This window comes from Hippocampus guttulatus, chromosome 5 (assembly GCF_054856545.1).
Source record: "Hippocampus guttulatus isolate MCC_2025c chromosome 5, RoL_Hgut_1.0, whole genome shotgun sequence".
NCBI classification, from domain to species: domain Eukaryota; kingdom Metazoa; phylum Chordata; class Actinopteri; order Syngnathiformes; family Syngnathidae; genus Hippocampus; species Hippocampus guttulatus.
The window spans coordinates 16,411,972-16,437,873 of NC_141265.1; the positions used below are offsets into that span (position 1 = coordinate 16,411,972).

Genomic DNA, 25,902 nt, shown 5'->3' on the forward strand with positions numbered 1-25,902 from the left:
AAAACAAACAAACACAATAAAACATGAAAACAATGCTAAGCTAATTCGAACTGCGCATCCATCAGAGCTCAATGTGGCTCTGCTTACCGTTTCACTTTGACACAATAACATTTTAAAAAGTTTAGTACGGCTGTCACCTGAACGATTTTCCCCTCAAATCACGGCCAGAATTTTTTTTTTACGTGTTAATTAATTCACTGCCAATTCGTTTGATGCGTGTCACTTTGTCTCACAGTGGGGCAAAATACAGAACCACTCAAACCATTTTCAAAAAGATGTATTTAGTTGTCTGCCACCTTTGATTGCACGACATTAATTGTTTAATTTTTCATTCTGGCACGCTGACATCATCCCGGTGACTGAGTGTTACATGTGTGAGCTCAGCTTCTTTTATCATGAAGTCATTTTAGTCACCGCACTGTACACGCCAGTTCAAGTGATCACATACGTATGAGGCACATACACAGGGAGGCGCAGGACGGTGCATTTTCCACAATTTCGGGCCAATCGCCCAGCTGGTGAGCTCAAGCTTACTTCCGTCCGAGCCAATCAAAAAGCAGGGTGAGCTCACCGTCCAGTCGTGCCCCGCGCGCCGATTGGTTGCCGTCGCGTGGGGAGCAGCCTGTGTGCGTGGCGGGGGTAAGCTCGTGTCGCTCACACCCAGCTGAGCCGAGCACGAACGCAGGCAGGAAGGAAGGAAGGTAGCCAGCCCGTGACACTAAATTTCCACCGCTTCCCCTTTTCCTCTCTGTGGCAAGCCATGTTTTTTTTTTTTCATGCTGGCATCCCATCTTCCCGCATCCCTCACAAGTATGCTCCGTCTGATCTTTGGGGGAGTCGCATTCCACCTGATGTTCCTCAGCGGATGCTAGCAGGATGTGAAGCACCGTGAAGACGCTCTTTGAACTTGAAGCTTTGGAACTTTGCACATTCCACTTTCTCTTTTGTGGATTTCACCCTTGTTTTGTTTTGCCAAAATGCCTGAAGCAAATTATTTGTTCTCTGTGTCCTGGGGATACATTAAGGTAAGATGTTATATCAGGTGAAATAGTCAGACTCCAGATACAATGATTTGACGCTTCCTTGATGGAAATGCTGAACCCATTTACATGGAATTAAATGTTATTTTTCCACATTTAATGCTTGTCATTCCATTTACAACAGAGCTACATCAGTATAATAATGCTGTACTTTTCTTAGTGTGTTTTTCAACCTATATATATTATCTATCTATCTATCTATATATGTATATGTGTGTGTTACTGCTGAACCATGTCTAAAAAAGAAAAAACATTTTAAGCTACTTATGAAAATTAAGGAAAAACATGTCATCTTTATCTTTTATTAAAAAAAGAAAAAGTGTCTTGTGACACGGTGGTGGAGCCATTCTCTAGGGAGCTTCTTCTTGTTGTGCGTCACACAGCTTTTCAGGCACTGAAACACTTGTTAATGTTCATTCATTTATGTACATGTATTTATATGTTTGAGTCATGCGTATTCATCAGTTATTCAGTATTCAGAGTTTTTCATTTTCAAATCACAAAAGTGCTCCTCACGTGACCCTTTGTGTCCATTAAAAAAAAAATGTGGGTGTTATTCAGTAGGAAGTCAATAGCGTACAATGATCTATTTCAAGGGATCCATACCGATTCATGTGCCTCCATTAATATGCATACATCATGTGTTTAGCCTGAAGGAAGTGTTTTTTTTTTCAGACAAGGCTTCCTTTTATTTTTCCTTTTTGTTAAAGTAGGTATTGTGGCGCAGTTTTGCTCTACAAGCACGATGGAAAATCCTCTGATTTTAAGCACCCCCTATCCACCATCAAATCACAAAATTATCTCCTGCCACTCCAGAACACGAATGCTTGTTCATCTATGTGTGGCCTGCGATTGGCTGGCAAACCAGTTGAGGGTGTCCATCGCCTACTGTCCGAAGACAGCTGGGATAGGCTCCAGCACCACCCCCCCCCCCACCCCCGAGACCCTCGTGAGGATAAGCGGATCAGAAAATAGATGGATAATTTGACAACATTGTCGAACAAGTGATCAATAATGTGATGATCTCGACCAATGAGTTCCTGCTGTTGACCCATTTTGGATAATGGCATGCTTCCAAATCTTTTGGGGAAGGCCCTTTGCTGTTTCCACTGGTGTGGAGAGCAACATCCATAAAAGTGTGGGTGGATGAAGGTGTTGTGGAAGAACAAGCCCAACAAACACCTGGATGAGTGGATGTGCCACTACACTCTTGTATGTTTTGTTCATGCATGACTGTTTTTTTTTTTTTTTTGTATGTCACGGGTCGCGTCCCGGCACAATGTCGCCCTATAACAAGATGTGTGTGTTATTTTGCAGTTCAAGAGGATGTTGAACCGGGAACTGACTCACCTGTCAGAGATGAGTCGTTCTGGGAATCAGGTGTCTGAGTTCATCTCCAGTACTTTCCTAGGTGAGTGCGTTTTTCTTGATTCGGTATAATGCGTTTTTTTTTTCTTTCTTTTATTTCTACATCAACTCGGATAAACATCCAAGTTCTACTTATTGGCAGGTGACATATTGTGGCTGATGTTCAACACAAAAGAAACTTGCAAATACATGTTTTGCTCTTGGCTCTTTTTCTCACAAATCAACTATTTATTTGTTTTATTTAAACATGTAATCTTTTTTTTCTTGGTGAATTCTGTAGTTTTGTTTCTGAAAATATTTTCACTTTTTAAATGTCCTTTTCTTTTCTCTTCAGCTTTGTACTACTGTCTTAATTTAACTTTAGTAACTTCTCTGAAAATGTTTTCCTCTCAGTAAGTTTTTTTTATTTTTTGGCCTTCGAATTGTTACCTTTGTTGTAAAATTGCATTTTTAGTCTTGTAAAATTATTATTTTCGCCTGACTTTTTTGAATCTTAAAATTGTGTGGGGGTTTTGTTTTTTTTTGTTTTTTTTTGCAATTTTACAATTCTCCAAAAAAATGTGTTTCCGTCGTTTTTAATTGTTGTTATCTCTGCACTTTTGTTTGGTAAAATAATGGCATTTTTCTCACCAAACCACTTTTTTATTCTTTTCAAATATATATATTTATTTTATTCATTTATTTATTTTTGTGAAATGATCTTAATTTACATAATTTGATTGAAAATGTGAGCTTCATGCTTGTAGTGTTGTGGGCAATTTCATCTTCGTTTGGTCTTAATCTTCTCTCAACTTTTTTGACTGACTCTCCCGCCTTTTGTAGACAAGCAGCACGAGGTGGAGATGCCTTCACCTCAGTCTCAGAAGGACAAGGAGAAGAAGAACAAGCCCATGTCTCAGATCAGCGGCGTGAAGAAGCTGCAGCACTCATCCAGCCTCACCAACTCCAACATCGCTCGCTTTGGCGTAAAGACGGAGACGGAGGACGAGCTGGGCAAGGTATGCTCCTCGCTTTTTACTGTACACTGACCGCCTGCTTTCAGCTTCGAGGAATGACACAACCCTAAAGGGAAAAGTTCATTGCTTGACTGCAGTTCTAACTTTTTAACAATAGAGGGTGCTAATTAGACTGTGAAACGGCTTTGAGCAGATTGAATGCGGCTCAATGGAGTTTTTATGTAGACTGGAAATTTGGATGCGTAATTTGGTGCTGGTGAAGTTTCCGGGCAACTTTTTTCTTTTTCCCCCAGCCAATTGCAGGAGTTAAAACGTTTAGAAAGGAAAGAAAAAAAAAAAAAAAAGAACACCATCACTGAATTAAACGTTAAAACAACAGGAAGATGGCACCAAAGTAGCACTTCAGTTGTGGCTGTTCGCTGGAGAATGAAACTATGTCTCTTGATTTCCCACCAGGAGCTGGAACACGTGAACAAATGGGGCCTTAACGTTTTTAAGATCTCGGAATTCTCCGGGAATCGGCCACTGACAGTCATGATGTACACCATATTCCAGGTAGCGCTTCTTACCTCCCGCCACCAAGCGGTAGGAGTTCAACTTTTGGATTTTAAAAGCTCTGTGCTGCTTGTTTCAGGAGCGAGATTTGTTAAAAACCTTTAAAATTCCACTGGACACCTTTATCACCTACCTGATGACCTTAGAGGACCACTATCACGGCGACGTGGCCTACCATAACAATATCCACGCGGCTGACGTCACACAGTCCACCCACGTGCTGCTCTCCACGCCTGCGCTTGAGGTCAGGACCACGCACGCACACACATATGCACTTATAAACTCATTGGAAGGTTGTAACTTTGTTTATGTAAAAAGTGCACTTTTAGTCTTGTAACATTGTAAGTCCCCCCGCAAAAACCGAGACCATCTTCCCAATTTCGGGAGTGTTTTTCCTGAGAAAAAGAATGTTTTTATTCTGATTATATTTGAATTTATGTTCGAGTAAAAATTACCTTTTTGTGTGACATTGCGACTTATATGCAATTACCATCTTGATTATTGAAGCATCATGACATTGAGGGTTTTTTAAATATATTTTATATTGTCATTATTTATGGACTTTTTGAAACATCTTCATTCTTGTTATTTAAAAAAAATCTTGTATAATTACATCCCTCATTCTGTAACATTGTGCCTCTAGTCCCATAACATTTCGATTTTTTTTCTTTTAAAACATATCTTTTTGTAACCGACTTTTTCCTGTAAATTACATTCTTCAAGTAGCACTTTAATTTTTCTCCCGTAAAATGACATCTTTAGTTTTCATGTCTGTTTTTCTTTTATTTAAAATGATATATTTTTTGTCTCATAACACAGTGACGTTTTCCTCTGACAACATGACTCCCCCCCCCCCCCACCCTCATAACACTTTGCCTGTGTTCTTGCCAGTTTTTTTTTCTCTGAAAGTGATGTTTTTTAGTCTCGTAACACTGTGTACTCAAGAAGAAGCGCGTACACGTGCGCATACACACCAGCATTAACGCACCGGTGAGCACGCCACAATCAGCTTCAATCAAACCTGAGCTCACTCCAATCAATGACTCGTGCTTGTGGGGTTATTTTTAAACCGGTGGGTTTCTGATCCTCCACCCCTTCGCTCCCTGGCTGGCAGGCGGTGTTCACGGACCTGGAGATCCTGGCCGCCATCTTTGCCAGCGCCATTCACGACGTCGACCACCCTGGTGTGTCGAACCAGTTCCTCATCAACACCAGTGAGTCTAAAAGCGGCACTTTTTTTTTTTGGCACCTACGTCATGTTTGTTCACACGACACACTGTTCTAAAGTGGGGAGTATGCGCTTGCAGACAATACACACAGAGATACACACATGTTTGTGTAACAAGCCATTTTCATATTCAGTGGTTATTTCAGTGCCTGGATGATCGAGAACCAGAGAGTATACAACTTTGAACAGCAAAATAGGAGGCAAAAAGTGTCTGGAGAGAAAATTATATCATATAATGCTAAATGCATAATTAAAACAGGACCAGAAATAAATTATGTTAAATTACAACATACGTCACACAGGAGGAGAAATGTTATATTCATATAGTGTATTGAATATTGACAATATCGGTAGAAATGTCGCTAGCTCGTTATTTGTTTGTTTTCACACTATAGTTTTGATTTTTGATTTGGAGAGCTGCACAATAAATGTTTTCAAAATTACATGACAGTGGAGATCTCTCATTTTCTTAAATCAATTTAGCCAAAGAACCATACAACTCATTCAGAAAGAGTTTGAACTGAAATGTATATTTGCTTTTGAAATAAGTGAATGTTGAATTCACAATAAGTGATAGTGAGAAATTAAAAATGTTGGTGATATAAAAAAGAAAAAAAATAATAGTTCATTTGTTATATTGTCATATTGTTCTTGTTTAATAAAATCCGTGCTTCAAGTCCTGTAAAAAAAAACTAAAAACATTGCTCCTCAAAATGGAAAAGTTGTTCCTCAAATGAAGCCACTGCTCCTCAAAGAAAAATTGTTAGAGCATTCTGAGCCTTGCTTTGCTGTAAACACTCCCATTACTAGCTGTACTAATACAAATGTTAAAGCCCCCGTCCGCCACACACACACACACACACACACACACACACACACACACACACACACACACACACACACACACACACATACACACACATGTACAAATGTGATGTCCATGTGCCGGAGCACATCTTCCCGTGTGTGCATGCGGTCACGTGTGATGACAGGTGACCTCGTGCTGCCAAGGGGGTAGACGGAGTTCAAAGTGGACCATCAGTCGTGCTTTTCAGCTACAACTCAACATTATTAGCCACTCACGCTAACAGCTCTTCTGGGAAACTAAGCAGAGTCACTAAAAGGACAACATGCTTCCTGAACTGACTTGAATGAAATGGCACAGCCATTACAAATGACTTAAAGTCGCGCTTTTTGCAGCCAATCATCGAGGACTAGCCAGGGCACCCGCCATGTCAGTGCTTGCATCAGTGCCAAGGTTCCTGCTCAGAGAACATTTCTCCTTACTAATATAAGAACAGCAGACAATTATTCCTTGTAGTTCCTTTAAATAGGTTTACGCAATAAGTAGATGTCTCTTCATAAATAGCCATCTTTCTATTCATCATTACCAACTTGAATGGTGATTAATGGTTCATATTTTTAGAGGCGCGCCCAGGGCACGTCACGTTAGCTTGAGCAAAAGTTTAACGCAACCACAATTGCTTTGTATTTCTTTAAGTCAGAGCACTGCAGTTAATCCGCCCATTTTTCCATTATTACCTGCTTCAGTGATTTATAATGTTGTTGCACTAGCCGGGACACTTTCAGACTTGGCGTACCATCAGAGGTTACAATTGAATTACTCTTATGTGTGCAAATATTCCTTACTTTGCTTTCGTAGCATCTTTCGTTGTGGACCCAAAGAATTAGCTCGCTTGCAGCTTAACTGTCTATATGTCGTGAAATAGTAAAAGTGGTGTGGTGTCCTTCCCGACAGACTCTGAGCTGGCGCTGATGTACAACGACGCATCCGTGCTGGAGAACCATCATCTGGCCGTCGGATTCAAGCTCCTGCAGGAGGAGAACTGCGACATCTTCCAGAACCTTACCAAAAAACAACGACAATCACTGCGCAAGATGGTCATCGACATTGTGAGTGCAAGAAGACCTGTGGGAAAAAAATATGTCTATCTATCCACCTATCTATCTATCTATCTATCTATCTATCTATCTATCTATATTGCGGTCTAGCTTCCTAGCTAGCTAGCTATATCGCTGTCAAGCTAGCTATATCGCTGTCTAGCTAGCTAGCCGTCTATCTAGCTCTCTCTATCTATCTGGCCTTCTATCTTGCTAGTTAGCTTGGACACTGAAGTTGTTAGCATTAGCAGCTATCTGTCTCTCTGTCTGTTCTTTTGTCCATCCATTTTCTACTTCAATAGTTTAAATTAGTGGACCAGGTAGGGCCCCTCTCAACTTGCATTAGCGCTAAAAATGATGTGAGGTGCTTATGCAACCTCTTCCCCCCCATTAAAATAAGCAATGCACACAATTATTCCTGACTGACTGTTACTTTAAGTTTTACTGTACAGTATAGAGTAGTATTGGGCCAGGACACCTCTAAAGTTATGTTAGCCCGAGCACTGATCCATTCATCATTATCTACTTCGCGGGCCCGGCAGGATATCTTGCATGTTATGTTCGAGCTAGGTTTGAGTCCACTTTACAGTTGTGTGTAGTGTGTTTCCCTGTGTTTGTCTATATTCTTCCGATGAGTCATCCTGTGCTACTTTGCATCTTAGGTGTTAGCTACTGACATGTCCAAGCACATGAATCTACTGGCTGACCTGAAAACCATGGTGGAAACCAAAAAGGTGACCAGCTCGGGAGTCTTGCTTCTCGACAACTACTCAGATCGGATACAGGTCCGCTCTCAAATCACTCATTCTAAACACGGTCTGATCAAAAGATCCATGGAAAACTACAATGTATTTTTTTTCTTCAAATTGTGGACTTGTTTTCTGTAGGTCCTGCAGAACATGGTGCATTGCGCCGACCTGAGCAACCCAACGAAGCCCCTGCAGCTGTACAGGCAGTGGACCGACCGCATCATGGAGGAGTTCTTCAGCCAGGGCGATCGCGAAAGGGAGCGAGGCATGGAAATCAGCCCTATGTGCGACAAACACAACGCCTCTGTCGAGAAGAGCCAGGTGAGACACTCCATTTCACTGCAGCACTCACGACAGACTGACGAAGGTACTGTATGTTGGGGCCGTCCCTTGGTCTTTGCTTGTGTGAAGCTCATTGAGTTGCCTTGTGTATGAAATGTGCTACAGTATAGAAATAAAACTGCCTTGACTTGCGTCACTGTGTTTTGATGTTGGTCGTTACGGTGGTACTTACAGACAATGAGGTACTTTTTCGGTGGTACTTGGTTTAGAAGTACTGCTTTAGTGGTTTATGATTAGTTGGAGCAGCCAGGTCAGGTATCATGTTGTGTTAATGCCCCCCGCACTCCCTCCCCCAATGCGCAGGTGGGTTTCATCGACTACATTGTGCACCCTCTGTGGGAGACGTGGGCCGACCTGGTACATCCGGACGCTCAGGACATTTTGGACACGCTGGAGGACAACCGGGAGTGGTACCAAAGCACCATCCCCCAAAGCCCCTCGCCCACCCTGGGTGAGCCCGAGGACGGCGGGAGACACCCGGGTGGGGACAAATTCCAGTTCGAGCTGACGTTGGAGGAGGACGGCGAGTCGGATACGGAAAAAGATAGCGGCAGCCAACCGGAGGAAGAGGATGAAGAAGAAGAAGAGGAAGAAGAGGACGAGGAGGAGGAAAACAGTTGCACGGACTCCAAAACACTCTGCGCGCAGGACTCGGAATGCACTGAGATTCCCTTGGACGAGCAGGTGGCGGAGGAAGAGGAGGTAGCGGAGGAGGGGGACACTTCCTGCTCGCAAACGTGTGTGGTGGAGGAGGAAGAAGAAGAGGCGGTCGCGGAGGGGAAGGAAGATGAGGAAGAGGAGGAGGAGGAGGAAGTGAAAACTCCTGACACATAACAGCTTCAGGAGCGATGAACTGCTCTTCTTAGTAATGATTATTTATAGAATTTTTATTTTTCTTGGGGGGGGGGGGTGTTATGTTTTTATCTGACTTGTATGTCTTCTGCCGTGTTCTGACACTTCTTTTAAAAGAGCCGTCAACTCAAAAATTGTCTTTATAGTCATATGTTCTCTACAGCCCCACGAGTCGAAACGTGGCATTGTGATTAATATTGCGCTTTTTGGAGTAGGAATTGAGCAGAAAATCCACCTGTATTTATCTCGGGGAGGGTGGCCATTTTGCCTTGTACTGCCACTTGCTGTTGACTGAAAATGACATCACAGTGCCCAAGGGCTTAGCTTACGACTGTCATGGCTCAGCTAATTTCTGAGTCACGTGACAGTCGGCAAGTTGAGCTTCTTCGGATCTGTGATGTCATTTTCAGTCGACAGCAAGTGGCAGTACAAGGCAAAATGGCCGCCCCATGAGATGGGTAATAACCGTTGGATCTTTCTGCTTAATTCATGTTGCACAGATGCAATATTAATCAGAGATCATGTTTAGACGAGTTAGGGTGTATAGAACGTATGATGGTGAAGACATTTTTTTGGACTTGATTTTCCGTTCAAGCCTGCTCTAGACTGTAGCACACAAGTGAAAGATGACGATGCAAAATTTCACGCATACTCTCACGAGGCCATTCGAAACGTGTTCGAGTCCACTTGACTCCGAAAGTCCAAAATGTTTCGGAGGGGAGCCCTGGCTCGGCACGATTGGGGCATGAACATGCAATGCCGACGTGTCATACGATTAGATTGCACAATGCAAAAAAATAAAATAAGTCAATCAAGAACAAGTACATATCAACAGAACAACTTGGAGAAATCAACAACAACAAATCTCACACGCTTGCACAAATGCAACGCCCGAGTCATGTAATTAACGTGAACGCTTCCGTCACCAATTATTTCTAACCGCCACTTTGCACAACACAAATCAATGGAACAATTAGAAATAATACAGTCAGTTAAAAAATAAAAAAAACGCGCACATGCAATTCTCGTGTCCTATGATGAATTCTTACGTTCATAACAAGTTCACTGACGCACGCGCAATTTACACGTCACGCTAACAAGCGTCTTGCTCAATAGAAACAAACAAAAGGGGTGCAAATCATCCACCAAGTGGCTCCTCACACCAGTTCACCGCCACTTTGCCCATTAGAAATGAAAAAGGACGACGAGTCAAAAGGGAGAGACAAGTTGGGGCAAGTGCGGCCACGGTTTCAAATGGCCTTTCGACTGCAAAAAGGCCTACAGTACGGATCAGGCTACAGCCGCCACACAGCACACGTGAGCGCTGCTCAAACATGCCAAGTGCACGTCTGGTTTCAACATGTCCACTCAATGGTACTCGGTCACTTTTTTCTTTTTTCTTTTTTTGCACTCAGGAAAACTTTGTATTCCTGTTCACACTGAGGTGCCGTATGTCCATCCTCTGTTCTTCTTCTTCTATGTTTGCGAGTGTGTCTGTGTGTGATGGCCTTCGGAAACACATTACGGATGTGGAAGTCTTCCTTGGAAAGCAGAGAGATCCTGTCTGTGTCTTGTTGACTTCTGATCTTTTCTACACTTTTGTTTTACTGGGTGAGAGCATATGATGTCTTTTTTTTTTCCTCTCTCTCTCTCTCTGTGTGTGTGTGTGTGAGAGACTCTCGTGAGGTGTTTGCACTTGCTCCGATAGCATTTATACTCCTTAATATACTCCCACTCAGCTAACTTGCTCGGACTTTATGATTAGCTTTTCTTTCGACGGCGGAGGAAGTGAACTGAAAAAAACAACAAACAAAAAAAAAAAAGTTGAAGTGGGGTGAAGCCTTTAAATCTTCTTGTTGCCTACCGTTCTTTTTGAACACATCCTGAAACAATGCAATGCTTTGTAGTCCATAAAATGAAAAATAAGCACTTTTTTTTTTTTTTGCTTTAGGTAATGAATTAGTGCTCTACGCAACTGGTAACCATGTGATGCGATTAACAGGCTGATTTTTTTTTGTCACTCCTTGTTTGTTTTGCTTTTGTTTTTCCATCACATTCAAGCCAGTCACACAGTTTTATTTTATTTATTTATTTTTATTCGATTTGATTTCTTTTTTAATTACTTTTTGTATTTTTTATTGTATCAGATATTTTTGTTCCATTCAAAATTGTTTTGATTTTACTTAAGTTGATGTGATTTATTTAAAATATGCATTTTTTATTTCTCCTCATTTCACCTCATTTTTCTTATTTTACTCTCACATGCCAACATGTCTCCCACACTCATTACGCTTTCACATTTTTCAACCAAACCAATTCCCCCCCACCCCTGTTTCCACACATTTATTTTTCCAAATTTAAATTTTTTACCTCCCTTTATTTGAATCATACAAAGTTGCTACAGTAAATAATGGCAGTTTACCGTAGCATAAAAAAGGTTGCCCGTTCTAAAATCCGACTCTTATTCATTTGTGTCCCCCATCTTCATCTGTGCACATAAATTATCAACAGCAGTTACCAAAAAACGGAGAAGAAAAAAAAACACACTTGAAGAATGCACACAGATTTTTTTTCCATTGTATTTATTTTATTTTATTTCATTTGAGCTCTCATCTTTTTGTTTCTGTGCCAAATTTCTTTTTTGCCCGCTTTTCCATTTTTCTTCTCATACTCATACGATGCCCTTACCTATAATACAATCTTTTTCGGTTTAATTGCTGTTTACAAACATGATATTTATTGTTGTGTATGTACTGTATAATTATTATTATTAATGTTATTACTATCATAACACCGTTTGTTGTAAATGGTTGACGCTTAATCATCCCTTTTGGTGATGGTGTGGCTGTAATCGCGTACCTCTTGTTGAGAGAATGTGTCGGAGAGTTTTTTTGGGGGGGGCGGGGGTTCATAGGTTGCTTGGGAAGTGGGAGCTAGCCAAGGGGGGTTTAAGCCAAATTATTTTCTAAAAAATCTAACTTGTTCCTTGGCCCATGGGCTTTGCCTTAAATTCAACACTGTCGCCCTTTTATTTTTTTTATTTTTTTTTTCATTCTTCTTCTGCTGCTGCATTTGAAATATACGGTGGCTTACAGGGAGAAAGTCGCAAAAGTCAAATGTTCATGTTGTGTTGGAGTTGGAGCAACGACATATATCAGGAAAAACGAAACGTTACAATGTGTTACAATAGTTATTAAAATAATGTCATCAGATAGTTGTTTTGTTTATTTTGGGGGTTTTTTTCAAATTCTTTGTGAAAGCAGATGACTGAAATTCGGAAACAGACCAGCCAAATATGTTAAAGGGTTATTTTTTTTAAGTGTTTACTATACTATTTTTCATTATTGATATTTATTCAAACCAAATAATGGCAATCGATTCTTTCCCCGACAGTTTTTATGGAAGCAAAATGTAAAAACAAAATCGACATTGCGAAACATTTTTCATTCATTAAATTGGCGGAGAAACATTGACAATAAATCACAGCATTTGTTCAAACAAAAGAACAGTCATCAGCTTTTGTAAATCTTGGCGAGAAGTGGGGCAACCAGATATTTTAAAAAAATCGACATAGTAAAAAAAAAAAGTCAAATATTTTTAACATATTTAGCAATACTTTGGGTAAAAATATAACATTATTTTTTCAAACAAAATGTACTGTAAACTTTGTTTTCACAACATGTACATTTGTTTTGCTTTTTTGTTTCTGGTACTTTTGGGTCACCGTAGCGACGGCCTCACCTCTTGAAATATTGCCTTTTTTTCCCCCGAGTTCAAAGCCAAACTTTTCCCCATGGAAAGCACACAGCCTTAGCGACACACACACATACGCACACACACACGTGCACATTCAGCCGCTGCTGCATTAAATTTGGCTGAAACACTGACAACGTGTGTGTGCGTGTTTCGCTAATGCACACCCATCCTTCCTTAGGTCCTTCCTTCCATCCTTCCTATTTTCTTTCCTTCCCTGCATCCCTGGCAATAGAACCAGACTATCCAGCTAACAGAGACGCTTCTTTTGACACATATACTGTAGATGCTAAACAGCCCTGGCCCAATGGAAACAGTCTGTTCTTTTTGTGTGTGCGTGTGTGTGTTAAATTTTTTAACGGTATTAAAGGAAAAACACAAACTGTAACTTAGAAAAGAAGAAAATAAAAAGATGTTCAGGACAATTATTTTTGGGGGGGTGATGTCTTTAGAATGCCAACTTGTCTGGACGTTTCACGGGACAATTCCAAATGTTATTTTAATGGGATCCTTGTTGATTGCAGTCTATTGGATAGAACTGTAGAGCATACGACTTTATGTATAAAAAGTGAAAAAGAATGAAAAAAAATGTTTTGTATGCAATGGATTAATTAAAAGCATGGGTTGATTCTGCCTAATCTGGGTATTCCATTATTTTCTTCAATAAAAACAAACTATGCATTAATTTAAAAAACCAAAAAACCCTGCAAACTAGAAGCACTGTTCAGAAAGTGCTATGCGCAGGCTCAACACTAAGTGGCGCTGGAGATTTGGCACGACTGTAATAATGAGCCCAGTCAGAATGTGGACATCACATGGCAAATGAACACCCAGGAGCCAAGCAAAACATTGAATTCGTTTTATTTCCTACGATGTCAAACACAACCTTCTCTCACACCTTGTCATTTGAGATCCACACAGATAATGTCTTAATTCATGGCATAAAATGCTAACAACATCACACACGCACACACAAACATACACACACAGAGATATGCACACACAGCAGTCATAGTGATGGAGACACTATTTACAGGCTTTTAAAGTCATAAAATATTGCACGTATTGGCCCATTTGCACATCACGGCGAGCGCCGCAAGCATGCTTTTTTAAAAATCCGTTGACATAGCATTATATATATATATATATATATATTTTTTTTTTTAAATTTATTTATACTGGGATATAAATCTAGTTGCAAGATCATGCATTTTCCTGCATTTTTGTTGCCTATATACAACAAAGTTAAAAGGGGTGTTTGTTGTTTTTTCTTTTGGCACACATATTTCATTGACTGCAAGTGTTCTAACAGAACTCAAAAGGCCTCCGCTAGCGGGCGCGCTTGCTCCATTAGCATGTTGACTCCCAAAGGAAACAGTAGCTGTGTCCAAATTCACAGGCTGGGTCCTCCGAAGGCCGCATTTTTTGGTCGCATGACGTCACGTCCGAACGCGGTGTCTAAAGTCACATTAGGCCTGTACAAATTCGCCACGGCTTATGCGGTCCACGGAGGCTAGATGAGGAGGAGCCTTTGGGGGTGTCGAAGGACCCAGACTGCGAATTGTCTTTCTAGAATTTGGAAACAACGCGAGGTCGAGTTGCGCAAGTCGTGACATCATCTGGCCGAAAATTTTCGGAGGACGCAGCCAGAGAATTTGAACACAGCCTATGGCTGTCGATTCCCCCAAGCCCACCCCATCCCCAATCGTGTGTCGTACCCTTCCTCTACTGTTTCACTGTGACGACATCTAAAAAGTCTTGCAAATCTTGTCTTTTTAAGGTGAAAACATATTGTTTTTTCTTCTTTTTTTTGGCAGCATGCTCAAAAGGGGCTTTGATGGAGTACAACATGTGAAGAAAACAAAAAAACGCAAATGGGAGTCAGGCTGTGTTGGGTGCGAAAAGGCCACTTTTTTAATGTCTGAAAACTCCCAAAAAGTTCATTCACAAATACACACGAACTCCTTAAGAGCGCCCTATTTGGCAGCCTAAGATTTAAAGGGGACATATGATGGAAATTTCACTTTTTTATGGGCTTGTATCCAAATAGTTTGGTGCGGGCCCAGTCATCAAGTATGAAATTAAAAACTGTCTGGGAGCCAAAACAATCTGAATTTAGCCATTTTGTGATGTCACAATTTGGCTAATTTATATAGTTACCGCTCCACACTTACTCCACCCATAACTGGCAGCTAAGCTTCTAAAGCCACCTTTGTCAAGAGATTGTACAGAACACCAATTATGTCAAAGCCAAAAGGTAAGCAGAGCTGGAGCGTTAGCATGGATGAGCATTAGCTAACATTTTCACCAGTATTAGCCTCTGATATAAACCATGCAGACTCAAAATGTTTGTTGACCACTACACTGATTGGCAACGTGAAATTCAGCGGCTTGGTGGTGAAGTGCGTCCTCCACGTGTAAAAATGCAAATGAAGCTTCTGGAGCGTGGACCGATTTCAACCAGGGGGAATATTAAGCATGCTGTATTTCGTTATCCTTTGGCGGGACAACCTCAGAGATCAGTTTTTTTTTTGAGACACGTGGAAACTGTTTAAGATTGTGAAAGTGTTTGCATAATATGTCTCCTTTAAATAGAAGTTACACGACATTGTCACTTAGATTTTAGGTTTAGTTTGGATGCTCTACGATGAAATGGACGACAAACATGGAGGTTATTGACAGTGTTTCTAAGAGCACACCCCGTAACTTTGTATTTGCTTGCGTTAGAAGGTGATGAAGGTTAGGCGCTAGTACGACAGCATTTTAGTATCTCTACCACTAAAGGGTCCAGACATCGAGGGGAGTGGGTAGAAAGGTTTGTGGGGGACAAAAACACGGTACAGTAAGTAGAGCTAACAGTTGCAGCCGGGCTGCTGGAGGGGCGGAGCACTGTCTGTCAGTTTGGCGGTGGGCGCTCCAGCAGTAACAGCCGGGTCGCCGTCCAAGCTGTCGGACATTTTGTCACAAATGAGGTCGACGAGGCGCTCAAAGGTCTGCTTGACGTTGATGTTGTCCTTGGCGCTGGTCTCGAAGAACTCAAAGCCTTTGTTGAGCGTTTAACGAGAAATTTGTACATTAAGCATGAACGTTTCGTGACACATTTTGCGCCAGCTATGCTTTTACCCCAAAATGCAGGTAGATATGAATTGATATCTGTATAGTTTTCGCATTTGCATTTGCTAAATAGACACTTTCTGTCGTCACTGCTATAACCAATGATTATAAATCAGCATGTAGTATCGTCCTCACACTGTTTCAGTGCTTTATGGTAACATTAGCATTCAGCATGAGCATTTCCTTATATCTTATGATTTATGACCATTTGTGTTCACATTTTCTCACTCACACTGTCGGCCATACACACTGTGCTGAAAGCAAAAAAAATCAAGTGAAGTTTACTTTATATTGTCCTTCTACTGTATTGCGTTAGCGTTACATTAACATTTAGCGGTAGCATCTCTTGATAAATCAATACAGTTTATATCGTCTCCACACTGCTTTAGTGTTTTAGCTCACCATTATCATTTAACATTAGCATGTTCTTACACATATATAGTGCTGCAACCAGTAAATACAGATCAAACGTGGTTAACTCCTTCCACTGTTTTCGTGCTCAAGCGTTGCATTGGTATTTAGCATTAGCAATTGCCGACAAACACTTTCTCCAAGACCTGCTGTTAGAAATAAATACGAATACAGTTTCTATGGTCATTTTAGTGCTTTAGCATTACATAAATTAGCATGACTAGTTCCTTACCAAATACTTTCTGTTGTATCTGCTACAGTTTATATAATTTTTTTTCACTGTTTTGGGTGTTTTTAGCTTTACATCAGCGTTTAGAATTAGCATTTCCTCTCATTCAAACCATCTGTGCTATCTCCACTAACCAATACAGAGATGAATTTAGGACATTCCTGAGAGTGTTTCAGATCTATTTATGTGTATGTGAACACATTTAACTTTAACGTTCACATACACAGCATTTCTGTGATATCCCTGCATATTCTTTCAATTCTTTATACAGCATTACATTAGGATTTAGAGGTAGCATTTCCCGCCGCACATTTGTCTGCAATATTTGCAGTAAATACAGATGAATATAGTTGATAGTATATATCGCACACGCCTCATTTGTAGTTGAGTTCAAGGTGCAACACGCAAATAAGGTTTTTCCTCACACTTACCCAGCTGTTCCGCCAACAGCCTGCCGCTATCCACGGACACCACTCGTTCCTCTTCCATATCACACTTATTACCAGCCAGCACCACTTGCGCATTATCCCACGAGTATGTTTTTATCTGGGTCGACCTGTGCACAACAACACAAGAACACGCTTGGGTCAAACAACAAAGACAAGTTGTTTTAGGGTCATCGGATCGCACAGACTCTTTTCAGAACGAACAGAGAGATGGGCAGGATGTAAAGTTGATCCGCCATTTGGACAGGTCAAAAGTCGGGATTGCATCATCGTTTGTTGTGTGAATCACTGCTGGTGGGGAAGGGAAAGTGGGTCAAGTTCTGTTCGGGGCTGAACAGCCGCACTCATTTGTAGGTTAATTTTTTTTTCTTGTTCTCAGAACTGCTGCTAATCTTCATCAAATTTTCTCCATGCAGACGCGCTACAAGCTGAGAGGACAAGAGTGAAGAAGGATGCTTGTCAGGTTACACACATATTTATAGTAAGGGTGAATTTTTGCCTTCCTTCTGATCAAGGTCAGCAACGGTGTGATTATCTGGATAGTTCTCAATGATCCACCTGATTATTCCATGGTGCAGTGTGTGTTAAGATATATATATTTTTTGCCCTTCTCAATCAGCTCGCAAAATAGTTGGGCCAACAATTGTAAATGTTAAACCTCTTCAATATTTATGATAGCCGATCTACATATCCATGATTATGATGCGAAACCACACAATAGCCACTTGGGAAGCTTACTGAAGCTTAGATTGTTACCGTACAAAAAAAAAAAAAAAAGAGGACCAAATGGTTATGCTGAGTGTGTGTGTGCATCTCCCACGTCATCCTTCGCAATAAAAATGACAAGAATAATTTGCTAGATGCTCGAGAAGCAATTTTCATGATTTAATGGTCAAGATACTTTTGTGAATGAGGTGTATGTATGCTGATTTTTTGCTTTGCCTTATGTGGGGTCTCTCACGTTATCAATCGGATAAATGTTAAAAATCGATATGCCCCCATGTTATGTTTGAAGTTAAATATTTGTATTTTCTATTTTATTTATGAACTGTATCAGTTCCAGATTCAAATAGTCGCCAAACAAAGTGGGGGTTTTTTTCCTTTTCTGCCAGTTACCTAACTGTCATAAAAACATAAAGGAATGTTAACTACTGTTTAACAAAACTAAAATAAAGCATCCCTTGATGACGCCATTGGGACACATATTGAAGAGAAAACAGGGAACTGTCACAGAGCAGTGTTCTGTCAATCAATGTAGTTCAATAACTGACATGAGCATCTACTTTTTTGCGTGCGTCATTGATATTCAATTACTTATATTTCTTGGTTCATTTGACTTGACTAGCCATTTTCTCTCCTAAAAACTTGAGCTGTCGCAGAACACCGAATTGTTCCAATTTCGGGCATTCGACATCAACACTTTCACTGTACTTGACCATTAAAAAGCCCTGCAGTCAAACAATGCATCGGTGTGTGTGCACAACAGTCCCTGCGACTCAGTGAAGCGCAATGAGAGAAAGAGCTTAAGGAGCAAACATCTCCCGTGGTGCTGCAGCCCGACTAAAAAGTAGGCCAGCGGAACAGCGCGGCCGCCGAAAAAACAAGAGGGCAAGACAGCGAAAGAGGCGGAAACACGTCGAGCTGTGTAAGATGTGACTCACTTAAAGCATCTGTGTGTTTCAAATAGAGCGGCGGCACCGGAATAGAAATATGTGCAGATCTCAGACAGGATATGAAGACGTCACACGGTTTAATTCAGGAGCGGCTGAGGAAAGAGCGGTTGCTATGGCGATGCCTTTTTTTTTTTTTTTGCTATATGTCACAGGGTGCAACGAAAGATGGGAGGAAGCGGAATGAAAATGAGAGGCACAAAAAGTCGATAGAGTGTGGACTGTATTACTGGAGTGGATGCGATACATAATTATCACAATAGAACACAGCAGTTCAGTACAGTTTGAGTGTTTTATGTTTTGGGCCCATGTTTGGTTGGAAGCGGACTCTTTTGCAACATTCAGGACAGCTGGGAAGGAGGAGATGGCGCACGTGGAGCTTAGGAACATTCCGTGAACGAACAACCACAAAAAAAAAAATGGCTAATGATTGTGAGCGCTTTTGTAAGTTTGTGACTGTTTTCGGTCAGGTCTTCAACGCTTTGCAGGTTGTGGGCTTCAAATGTGCTGATGATGACAGTGAGGTCACGTGTCGCTGATTCTGCATGTTTTGCGTCACGTGTCGCCGTTGAAGTGATGAGTAAGGCATCGACGTCGGCTTTAATGGCCAACGTCAATCCAACAGAGTGCGTTCGCTTCGATTGACGTGATCTGCAAAATTTTCTCGGCCGGTTCTACTGACGTTAGCGCGGATTGTAAAAACCTGAATATGCAGCTTATACTGAATGAGATGCGGAATATCGTCAAAAGCATGTGTGCATGTGGTGCTCGTATCATTGTTCATCGGCAATCATGCTTATATACTACAGAACATACAATAGCTCTTGGGGGAGTGGAACGTCTTCAGCTTCAGCCTATTCCAGTATGAGCAACAACAACCTTGCAATTGACTGGCAACCCATCCAAGGTACACCGCCTTTCACCCAAAGTCTGTTGAGATCATCGCAAGCTCACTATTGAACATCGAGTACGGTCTCGTGAACTTGCAAGTTTCTTTGTAAATTGGGATGGCTGTGTGCTTTTTAACTTCCCTTCCTGACTCTGACGTATTTCTGCAATAGCAGCACAAAATGCATTTTTGGGCCTTTTTAGCCATTTTAGCCTTCGCAAGTATCCAACCGATGCAACCTTGATTTAAGCCAGCTGACAAAGACAACAGCTGAGTAGTCCATTCTTGATTCATTTCAATTGGAACAGTACTTGGGGCCGTGACTGATGACGTTTCACACGACCGTAAGAACGGACAAGAACGCACGCTGAGAAACCGTCTGTGGCTATATCTGCGTAGTCACAGCTGACTTGCTTTTCTAAACGCAAATTTGCCTCCAACGTGACAGCCCCAAAACAAAAGACTCGATAACAGTGACTTACCAATCCTGCACGGCACCAAAGGATTCCTCGTTGGTGATGTCATACATGAGGATGAAGCCCATGGCGCCACGGTAGTAGGCCGTGGTGATGGTCCTGTAACGCTCCTGGCCTGCTGTGTCCTACAAACACACACACACACACACACACATGCTCGTTCACTGTCATGTGGATACATAACGGTCCATGACAATCTGATTACAGGAGAGCAAAAACCATACAGGACGCAATGCACGCATTTAATCACATCCTCTGTATTGAGTTCACAACGCAGACATCATTCGGCCGAGTGCCTCGCAATAAATCTGCGCTGACGTAGAGCAGTGTCTCAACCTCAGTGTCTCCTCGAAAAGCTCGGCCGCGTGAGCTGCGTGAAGAGAACGCGAAGAGTTTCAGCCGTATGATGACGACATGGTTCAGTACATTCACCGGCCGTTACGTTGTCTGCGCAATCTGAGATCTTAAATCATCATGATGATTGGGCTGAGTAAGCATTTCCTAGCCGCCTTCCAATCAAAGTCAACAACGGCCTGATTGTTGGAGGTCTGCGATGATTACCCCAAACTGATTGGGGAAAAAAAGACTGGCCAACACCTGTAAATGTTTAAAACTGTTAGATATTTTATGAAGGCACATGATATTGTGGTTGCATCAGGAAAAAAAATGGAATCTTGTGGACACCTATTTGAAGTGGTTATGGGGCAGCCCGATGGTCCAGTGGTTAGCGCACTGACCTCACGGTGCAGAGGTCGTGGGTTCAATCCCAGCTTTTTCATGTGGAGTTTGGATGTTCTCCCCGGGCCTGCGTGGGTTTTCTCCGGGTACTCCGGTTTCCTCCCACATTCCAAAACCATGCACGGCAGGCTGATTGAACACTCTAAATTGTCCCTAGGTGTGAGTGTGAGTGTGGATGGTTGTTGGTCTCTGTGTGCCCTGCGGTTGGCAACCGGTTCAGGGTGTCCCCCCGCCTACTGCCCGATTACGGATGGGATAGGCTCCAGCACCCCCCTTGTGAGGATAAAGCGGATCGAAAAATGGATGTATGGATATTTCAGTAGTTCACTGGAAAAAAAAAATCTGCTTGTAACGAGTGGAAATCCTGCTCAGTGGAAAATCAGAACAGCGTGCAACATCACCGTGGAAACCACTGCCCGCCGCCGCACCTTTTGCTCCGAAATCTCAATGAAAATGCTAATGGTGACGCTTTGATGTGTATGATTGTATGAGAGGATTTGTGGGCTCGTGCTATTTGTTTACTCCTCATTCTGTTTTCCGCGAGTTACATAACGGCAAACTGGGGCCTGCCGTTTGCGCTGGGGCAGTTTGATCCGCCCACAGCAAAGTGTGTTTTGCAGGGAGCGTCTGTCCGTGAATCACGATGGAGGACTTTATTTGGCTGCTCCACTTGGCGCCACTTTACCCCGCTTTGCCATCCGTCGGCGTGTGCATGGCTTCGACCACAGTGTGCTCGCTGTAGCTGGAGGCCCACTATGACTTTCACGCTGCAGAGATTGAGCACACAGAGCAGTGACCTTTTAGCCACATGCCATGATACAAAAAAAATATATACTAAAGACGTTTAAAAAGACCCACTGAGATTCATTAGAGAAAAGCTGAGTGCGCTGCTCCCAGTGATTTTTTTTTCTCATTTAAAGGCAGGAGAATGACAGGAATGAAACAAACAAACAAAAAAAAAAAAAGAAAGAAACATAACGACTGCTGAGTCATGCAAATGAAAAGCTGGACTGGACACTCACAGGAAATCAGTGCAAACAGCCGACACCATCAAGCGGACGGTTAGACAGAGGCGTTTATTTTTAAGTGTGATGTCGTAAATTAAGTGGTATTAAATGTTATGGTTTCATAGTTAGAGTATGGTATACTTACAGTTTAAATTATTAATATACAAAGTAGGTACCGTAATTACAGGGGTGGAGCCATTTTTTCAGAAGCACGGTAGATTTAAAAAGTCGGATTATTCTTATTATTTTGCTTACGAGAGGATGCTTATATGATAAGACTGACTGGTATTTGGCGAGGCTCATAATTGACTCCATCTTGACTGGGGCCCCAGTTCCAATTCAAGAGAAACAACCCCAAAACATGACACTGCCACCAACATGCTTTATTGTAGGCATGGTGTTATTTTGGTGATGAGTATTGTTGTGTTTAAAAATGGATAAATGTTGGACCTTTGGACAAAATGTTATCTCACTGTCATCTTTTTATATCACAAAAAAACAGACGTTTGAACAGGGGGCGGGGGGTAGACTTTGTCATCCCTTAATTTGTCATAAATTGGCAACATGCAACACGTAACTTAAATTTGCAGGCTGCTTTGCTCAATTTCTTTTTTTTTCTGCCCCGGCCAGAAGGCAGCATCTAGCTCATCTGCTATCTGTGTGATCGATCGGCCGTGTGGCAACTTGTCATGATGCGTTCAAGAGCAGTTTGTAAAAATGGCATTTTTAAATATTTGTGGGAGGAGCAACACGACTTGATCCCCTATACCTGTATTATTTTTGTGCAAAATCACAAAAGACCAGGACGATCCACCGAGTCATTGTCATCGAGCAACCATTACGTTACCAGGAGTCTTACTGTAAGTGTCGACCGCTTCCAATTAGAAGACGACCAGGCAGTTACTTGAAAGCAATGCGGACACTTAATTTAGCGATGAAAATGCACACATCTGACTTCACTAGACGGTGACGACGCTGTTGAAAGCCACTTTGGAGAGTTGAATGTCAACGGCTGGCTAATTGCTGCAAAATAGTCCAACTATGGCAAGAGATCGTTCTCGACAGGAACGTTAACCTTTGGTGTGAAATTCAAAAGAGGGAAGGGAAAATAGGCGATGAAAAAAAAAACGGACACAATGTGCTTCTGTAACTCCTAATTTAAAAAGCTGCAGATCAGCTTCACTTCCACACACACACACAGGAAGGTGTCAGAATGTGTTCTTCCCCTCCCGCTGGGCGCCAAGCTAACACTTACTGGTCTCCTCTCAGAAACGTTCAGTCATCCATCTGCCTCCCCACTTCCAATGAATGTCAAAGCACAAAGACAAAACACAACATGTCCGGAGATGATGTGCCACGCCCTGCCGGAACTTTTACAGGATTTGATCCTGTTTAGCGTCATTGGGGAAAGAGTCGATCGCAACTGACAACAGAGCGTTTAAAAAACAAAGAAGAATATTCGCGCATACAAATCATTCCTGATACTCTAAATTTGGGTGCATCCATAAAGATCATGTGCCTTCTTCATGTTCTTACAATTAAATCTTTTTAACGATGATCAAGAATTTCAACGCGTCATACCATTTCATTCGCAACATTTCTCAGAGGAGTAGCCGTAGTACCAGTGGAAAAAGAAGCTACGCTATCAGTTAGCTCAATATTGCTGTTCCACAATCTTTGACATTTTTACTACGGTGAAGATCATGTGCGTTCTTCACCTTCTTACGATTAAATCTTTCTAATGATAATCAAGAATTTCAACACACCGCACCATTTCATTCGAGTCGTAGCCGTAGCACTGGTAGAAGAAGAAGCTAGGCTATCTGTTAGCTCAACTCGTAAGGACATTGCGGTTCCACAACCTTTGACATTTTTATTATGGTGAATGACTTAATGATCTGAAATAGTGAACAGGGTTAACATTTATGATTGTTGACCCTGACCGCTAATCCGATCGGGAGAGGGTAAAAAAACAAACGAAGACACCCCACAGCACGGGATAATCATTCAGGATAGTCTTTCAGAGACATCCAATAATCAAGCTTTGAATGACCTTGACCTGGTGAGGGAGGGTGGGTAGGTGATCAAGATCAAATTAGGCCCGATTATTGGTTGTTGCTGGCCATTATACGCTTCCATCTTCTTCAACCAGTTCCTGATTCTAAACATAAAGGTCAGACCTTTCAAAAAAATAAATAAAAATAAAGCATTGATGGATTGATCCCGATAAGAATAGAGGACAAATGTTGAGTTGAGATAAGATCAGATAAGATCTTCCTTTTAAAGCGAAGCTAATGATATCAGAAAGTCCCCTTTTTTCAGTTGATTAAAATCATTCGGTTCAATACCAGGCATGACACGGCACGACAGGGAGGAGCCAGTCAAAGCCGGAGCCGTTCGTACCCATATTTGCAGCTTGATCCTTTTGTCGTTTTTGTACACCGTCTTCACTTTGAAGTCGATGCCCACGGTGCTGACGAAGGCGGAGGTGAAGGCGTCGTCGGCGTAGCGGAACAGAAAAGACGTCTTGCCCACGCTGCTGTTGCCGATGATCAGCAGCTTGAACATGTAGTCGAAGTTTTGGTCAGCGCCCTCCGCTTTGCCTTTCGCATCCTGAGTGGCAGCCATCTGCAATGACAATCAATGGAAAAGTGGATCAGAAGGTAGCGAGGTAGTCAGGAACATCATGAAAAGGAAAGAAAGGGACGATATTTTTAGGCTTTAATCTTTTAGTCTTGCCCCATCTACCAGGGAGTGGCCAGCTGGCTAGCATACAGATGGACCAAAAAAACAAACACAAATCATTTTTTGTTAGCAGTTCAACCTTGGCCGGATGTCTGAGTTGTCATTTGAGTTTAGTGCAGTTTGTTGTTGTTGTTATTGTGATTTATTTGAGTAAAACGTGATGTCATTCTTTTTTTTCTTTTTTAACACCTTTTTTCCTCCGAGCATTAACTTTTCTTCTTATTCATGTCTACTAATGTGACTTTTTTCTTTACTCCAAGCATTTCTTGTAACATTGTCTATTCTCTCATGGCATTGTTTTTCTCTCCAGCCATTACAAATTGAATCTTGTATTTATTTATTTATTTTTTGCATGAAGCGACAACCCCCCCCCCCCCCCCCCCCCCCCACACACGCACAGCGTTTTTTTTCTTGCTAATTTTGGACTTTTTCTCCAAACATTACATTATTCTCCAGAGGTGGGAGACAGTCAGAAATGTGCAAGTCTTAAGTCAATGCATGGGGGGTGCAAATGGATGAATGAGGGGCATAAACTTTGTGCACTTTGTAGGTTGTCCCTTTAGGACGATCTGTGACGTTTACGTGCATTAGTTTACAATGTTGCATGTGGCGTTGGCTTCTTTTTGGGCGGAATTTGTCATGTACTATGATACTAAACCCAAATAATATCATCTGTTCAATCAAGTGGGGCCCTTATGGTAGAGTCACTCATTAAACTGTCGCTACAATTAACCGATGCGTTACTACGTCAGCAACCAGCCACCTGAGAGGACACACACACACACACACACACGCGCGCGCGCGCGCACACGCACACAAACATACATAGTCATCTTTGCTCCAAGGTGAACCATGCAGGCAAGAGCACCGCATTCACTGCTGCCAAACATGTGCAGCTTTGCTATCATTTTAAAAATAGAATAATATATAGCATCCGTGGAGTATCTTTGCATATTCTCTAAAAACACAAATACTCGCAAGGGCACACCATAGACGAGCTGTCATTTACATGCCTAGTGTGTAATAATGTATGAATAATAGTGCCAAAAAATGACACGATGTGGTAGGAATGGAGGAGGGGGATAAAGAAAGGTGGTGGTGGTGTTGAGGAGGGGGGCGCACTCGCTAACGCTAGCGAGGTCATTTTATGACGAATTATGAGCCATTCACAGATGAAGCTAGTAGACATGCTATTTGACAAACCTGTCTCCAAGGCTCTTGGCTCGAGTTCAGTCTGTGTCAAAATTTTCCTCCTTCGTTTTATTCAATGTTTGGGGTCTTTTTCCTCTTCTTCCTCTTCCCCCTTGCGCGTCGCTGGTTGGCTGTGCTGAAGCAATTTCAGCACCAAGGAGCTGTTCCCACCCCCCGCTCTCTCCGGTCGCGACACGAGCCTGCTTCTGACGTCAACTACTAATTAACTTCAGTGGGAGTT

The 25,902-nt window shown here is 41.9% G+C and overlaps 2 protein-coding genes across 5 annotated transcripts in view; one reads left to right on the plus strand and one right to left on the minus strand.

The window, feature by feature from the left end:
- The window catches only part of pde4d (phosphodiesterase 4D, cAMP-specific), a 137,716-nt gene extending 124,333 nt beyond the window's left edge, over positions 1–13,383 (plus strand). For all 4 annotated transcript variants that reach the window (XM_086110702.1, XM_086110703.1, XM_086110705.1 and 1 more), the window contains exons 7-15: positions 2,358–2,451; positions 3,231–3,406; positions 3,821–3,919; positions 3,999–4,163; positions 5,034–5,133; positions 6,907–7,061; positions 7,712–7,834; positions 7,937–8,119; positions 8,444–13,383. In XM_086110702.1, coding sequence (XP_085966828.1) covers positions 2,358–2,451; positions 3,231–3,406; positions 3,821–3,919; positions 3,999–4,163; positions 5,034–5,133; positions 6,907–7,061; positions 7,712–7,834; positions 7,937–8,119; positions 8,444–8,974 — 1,626 coding nt within the window. In that variant the 3' untranslated portion in view covers positions 8,975–13,383. The remainder of the gene's footprint in view (positions 1–2,357; positions 2,452–3,230; positions 3,407–3,820; positions 3,920–3,998; positions 4,164–5,033; positions 5,134–6,906; positions 7,062–7,711; positions 7,835–7,936; positions 8,120–8,443) is intronic.
- A 206-nt stretch (positions 13,384–13,589) lies between these two features.
- On the minus strand, positions 13,590–25,824 carry rab3c (RAB3C, member RAS oncogene family). The gene is made up of 5 exons (XM_086110706.1): positions 25,674–25,824; positions 24,129–24,353; positions 19,987–20,105; positions 16,931–17,055; positions 13,590–15,788 (listed from the first exon to the last, which is right to left on the minus strand). Exons 2-5 carry the CDS (start codon positions 24,351–24,353, stop codon positions 15,598–15,600), a joined length of 660 nt encoding a protein of 219 aa, XP_085966832.1. The 5' UTR covers positions 25,674–25,824; the 3' UTR covers positions 13,590–15,597.
- Between the last annotated feature and the right edge of the window lie 78 nt (positions 25,825–25,902).

Bases quoted from the DNA above. Each gene is read 5' to 3' on its own strand.
- rab3c (XM_086110706.1), bottom strand. From the start codon at position 24,353: ATGGCTGCCACTCAGGATGCGAAAGGCAAAGCGGAGGGCGCTGACCAA. The intron at 20,106-24,128 runs GTACGAACGGCT...GTGTGTTTGTAG, and splicing joins GGATCAAGCTGCAAATATGG to GACACAGCAGGCCAGGAGCG. The intron at 15,789-16,930 runs GTAAGTGTGAGG...CGCTCAACAAAG, and splicing joins GCTGTTGGCGGAACAGCTGG to GCTTTGAGTTCTTCGAGACC.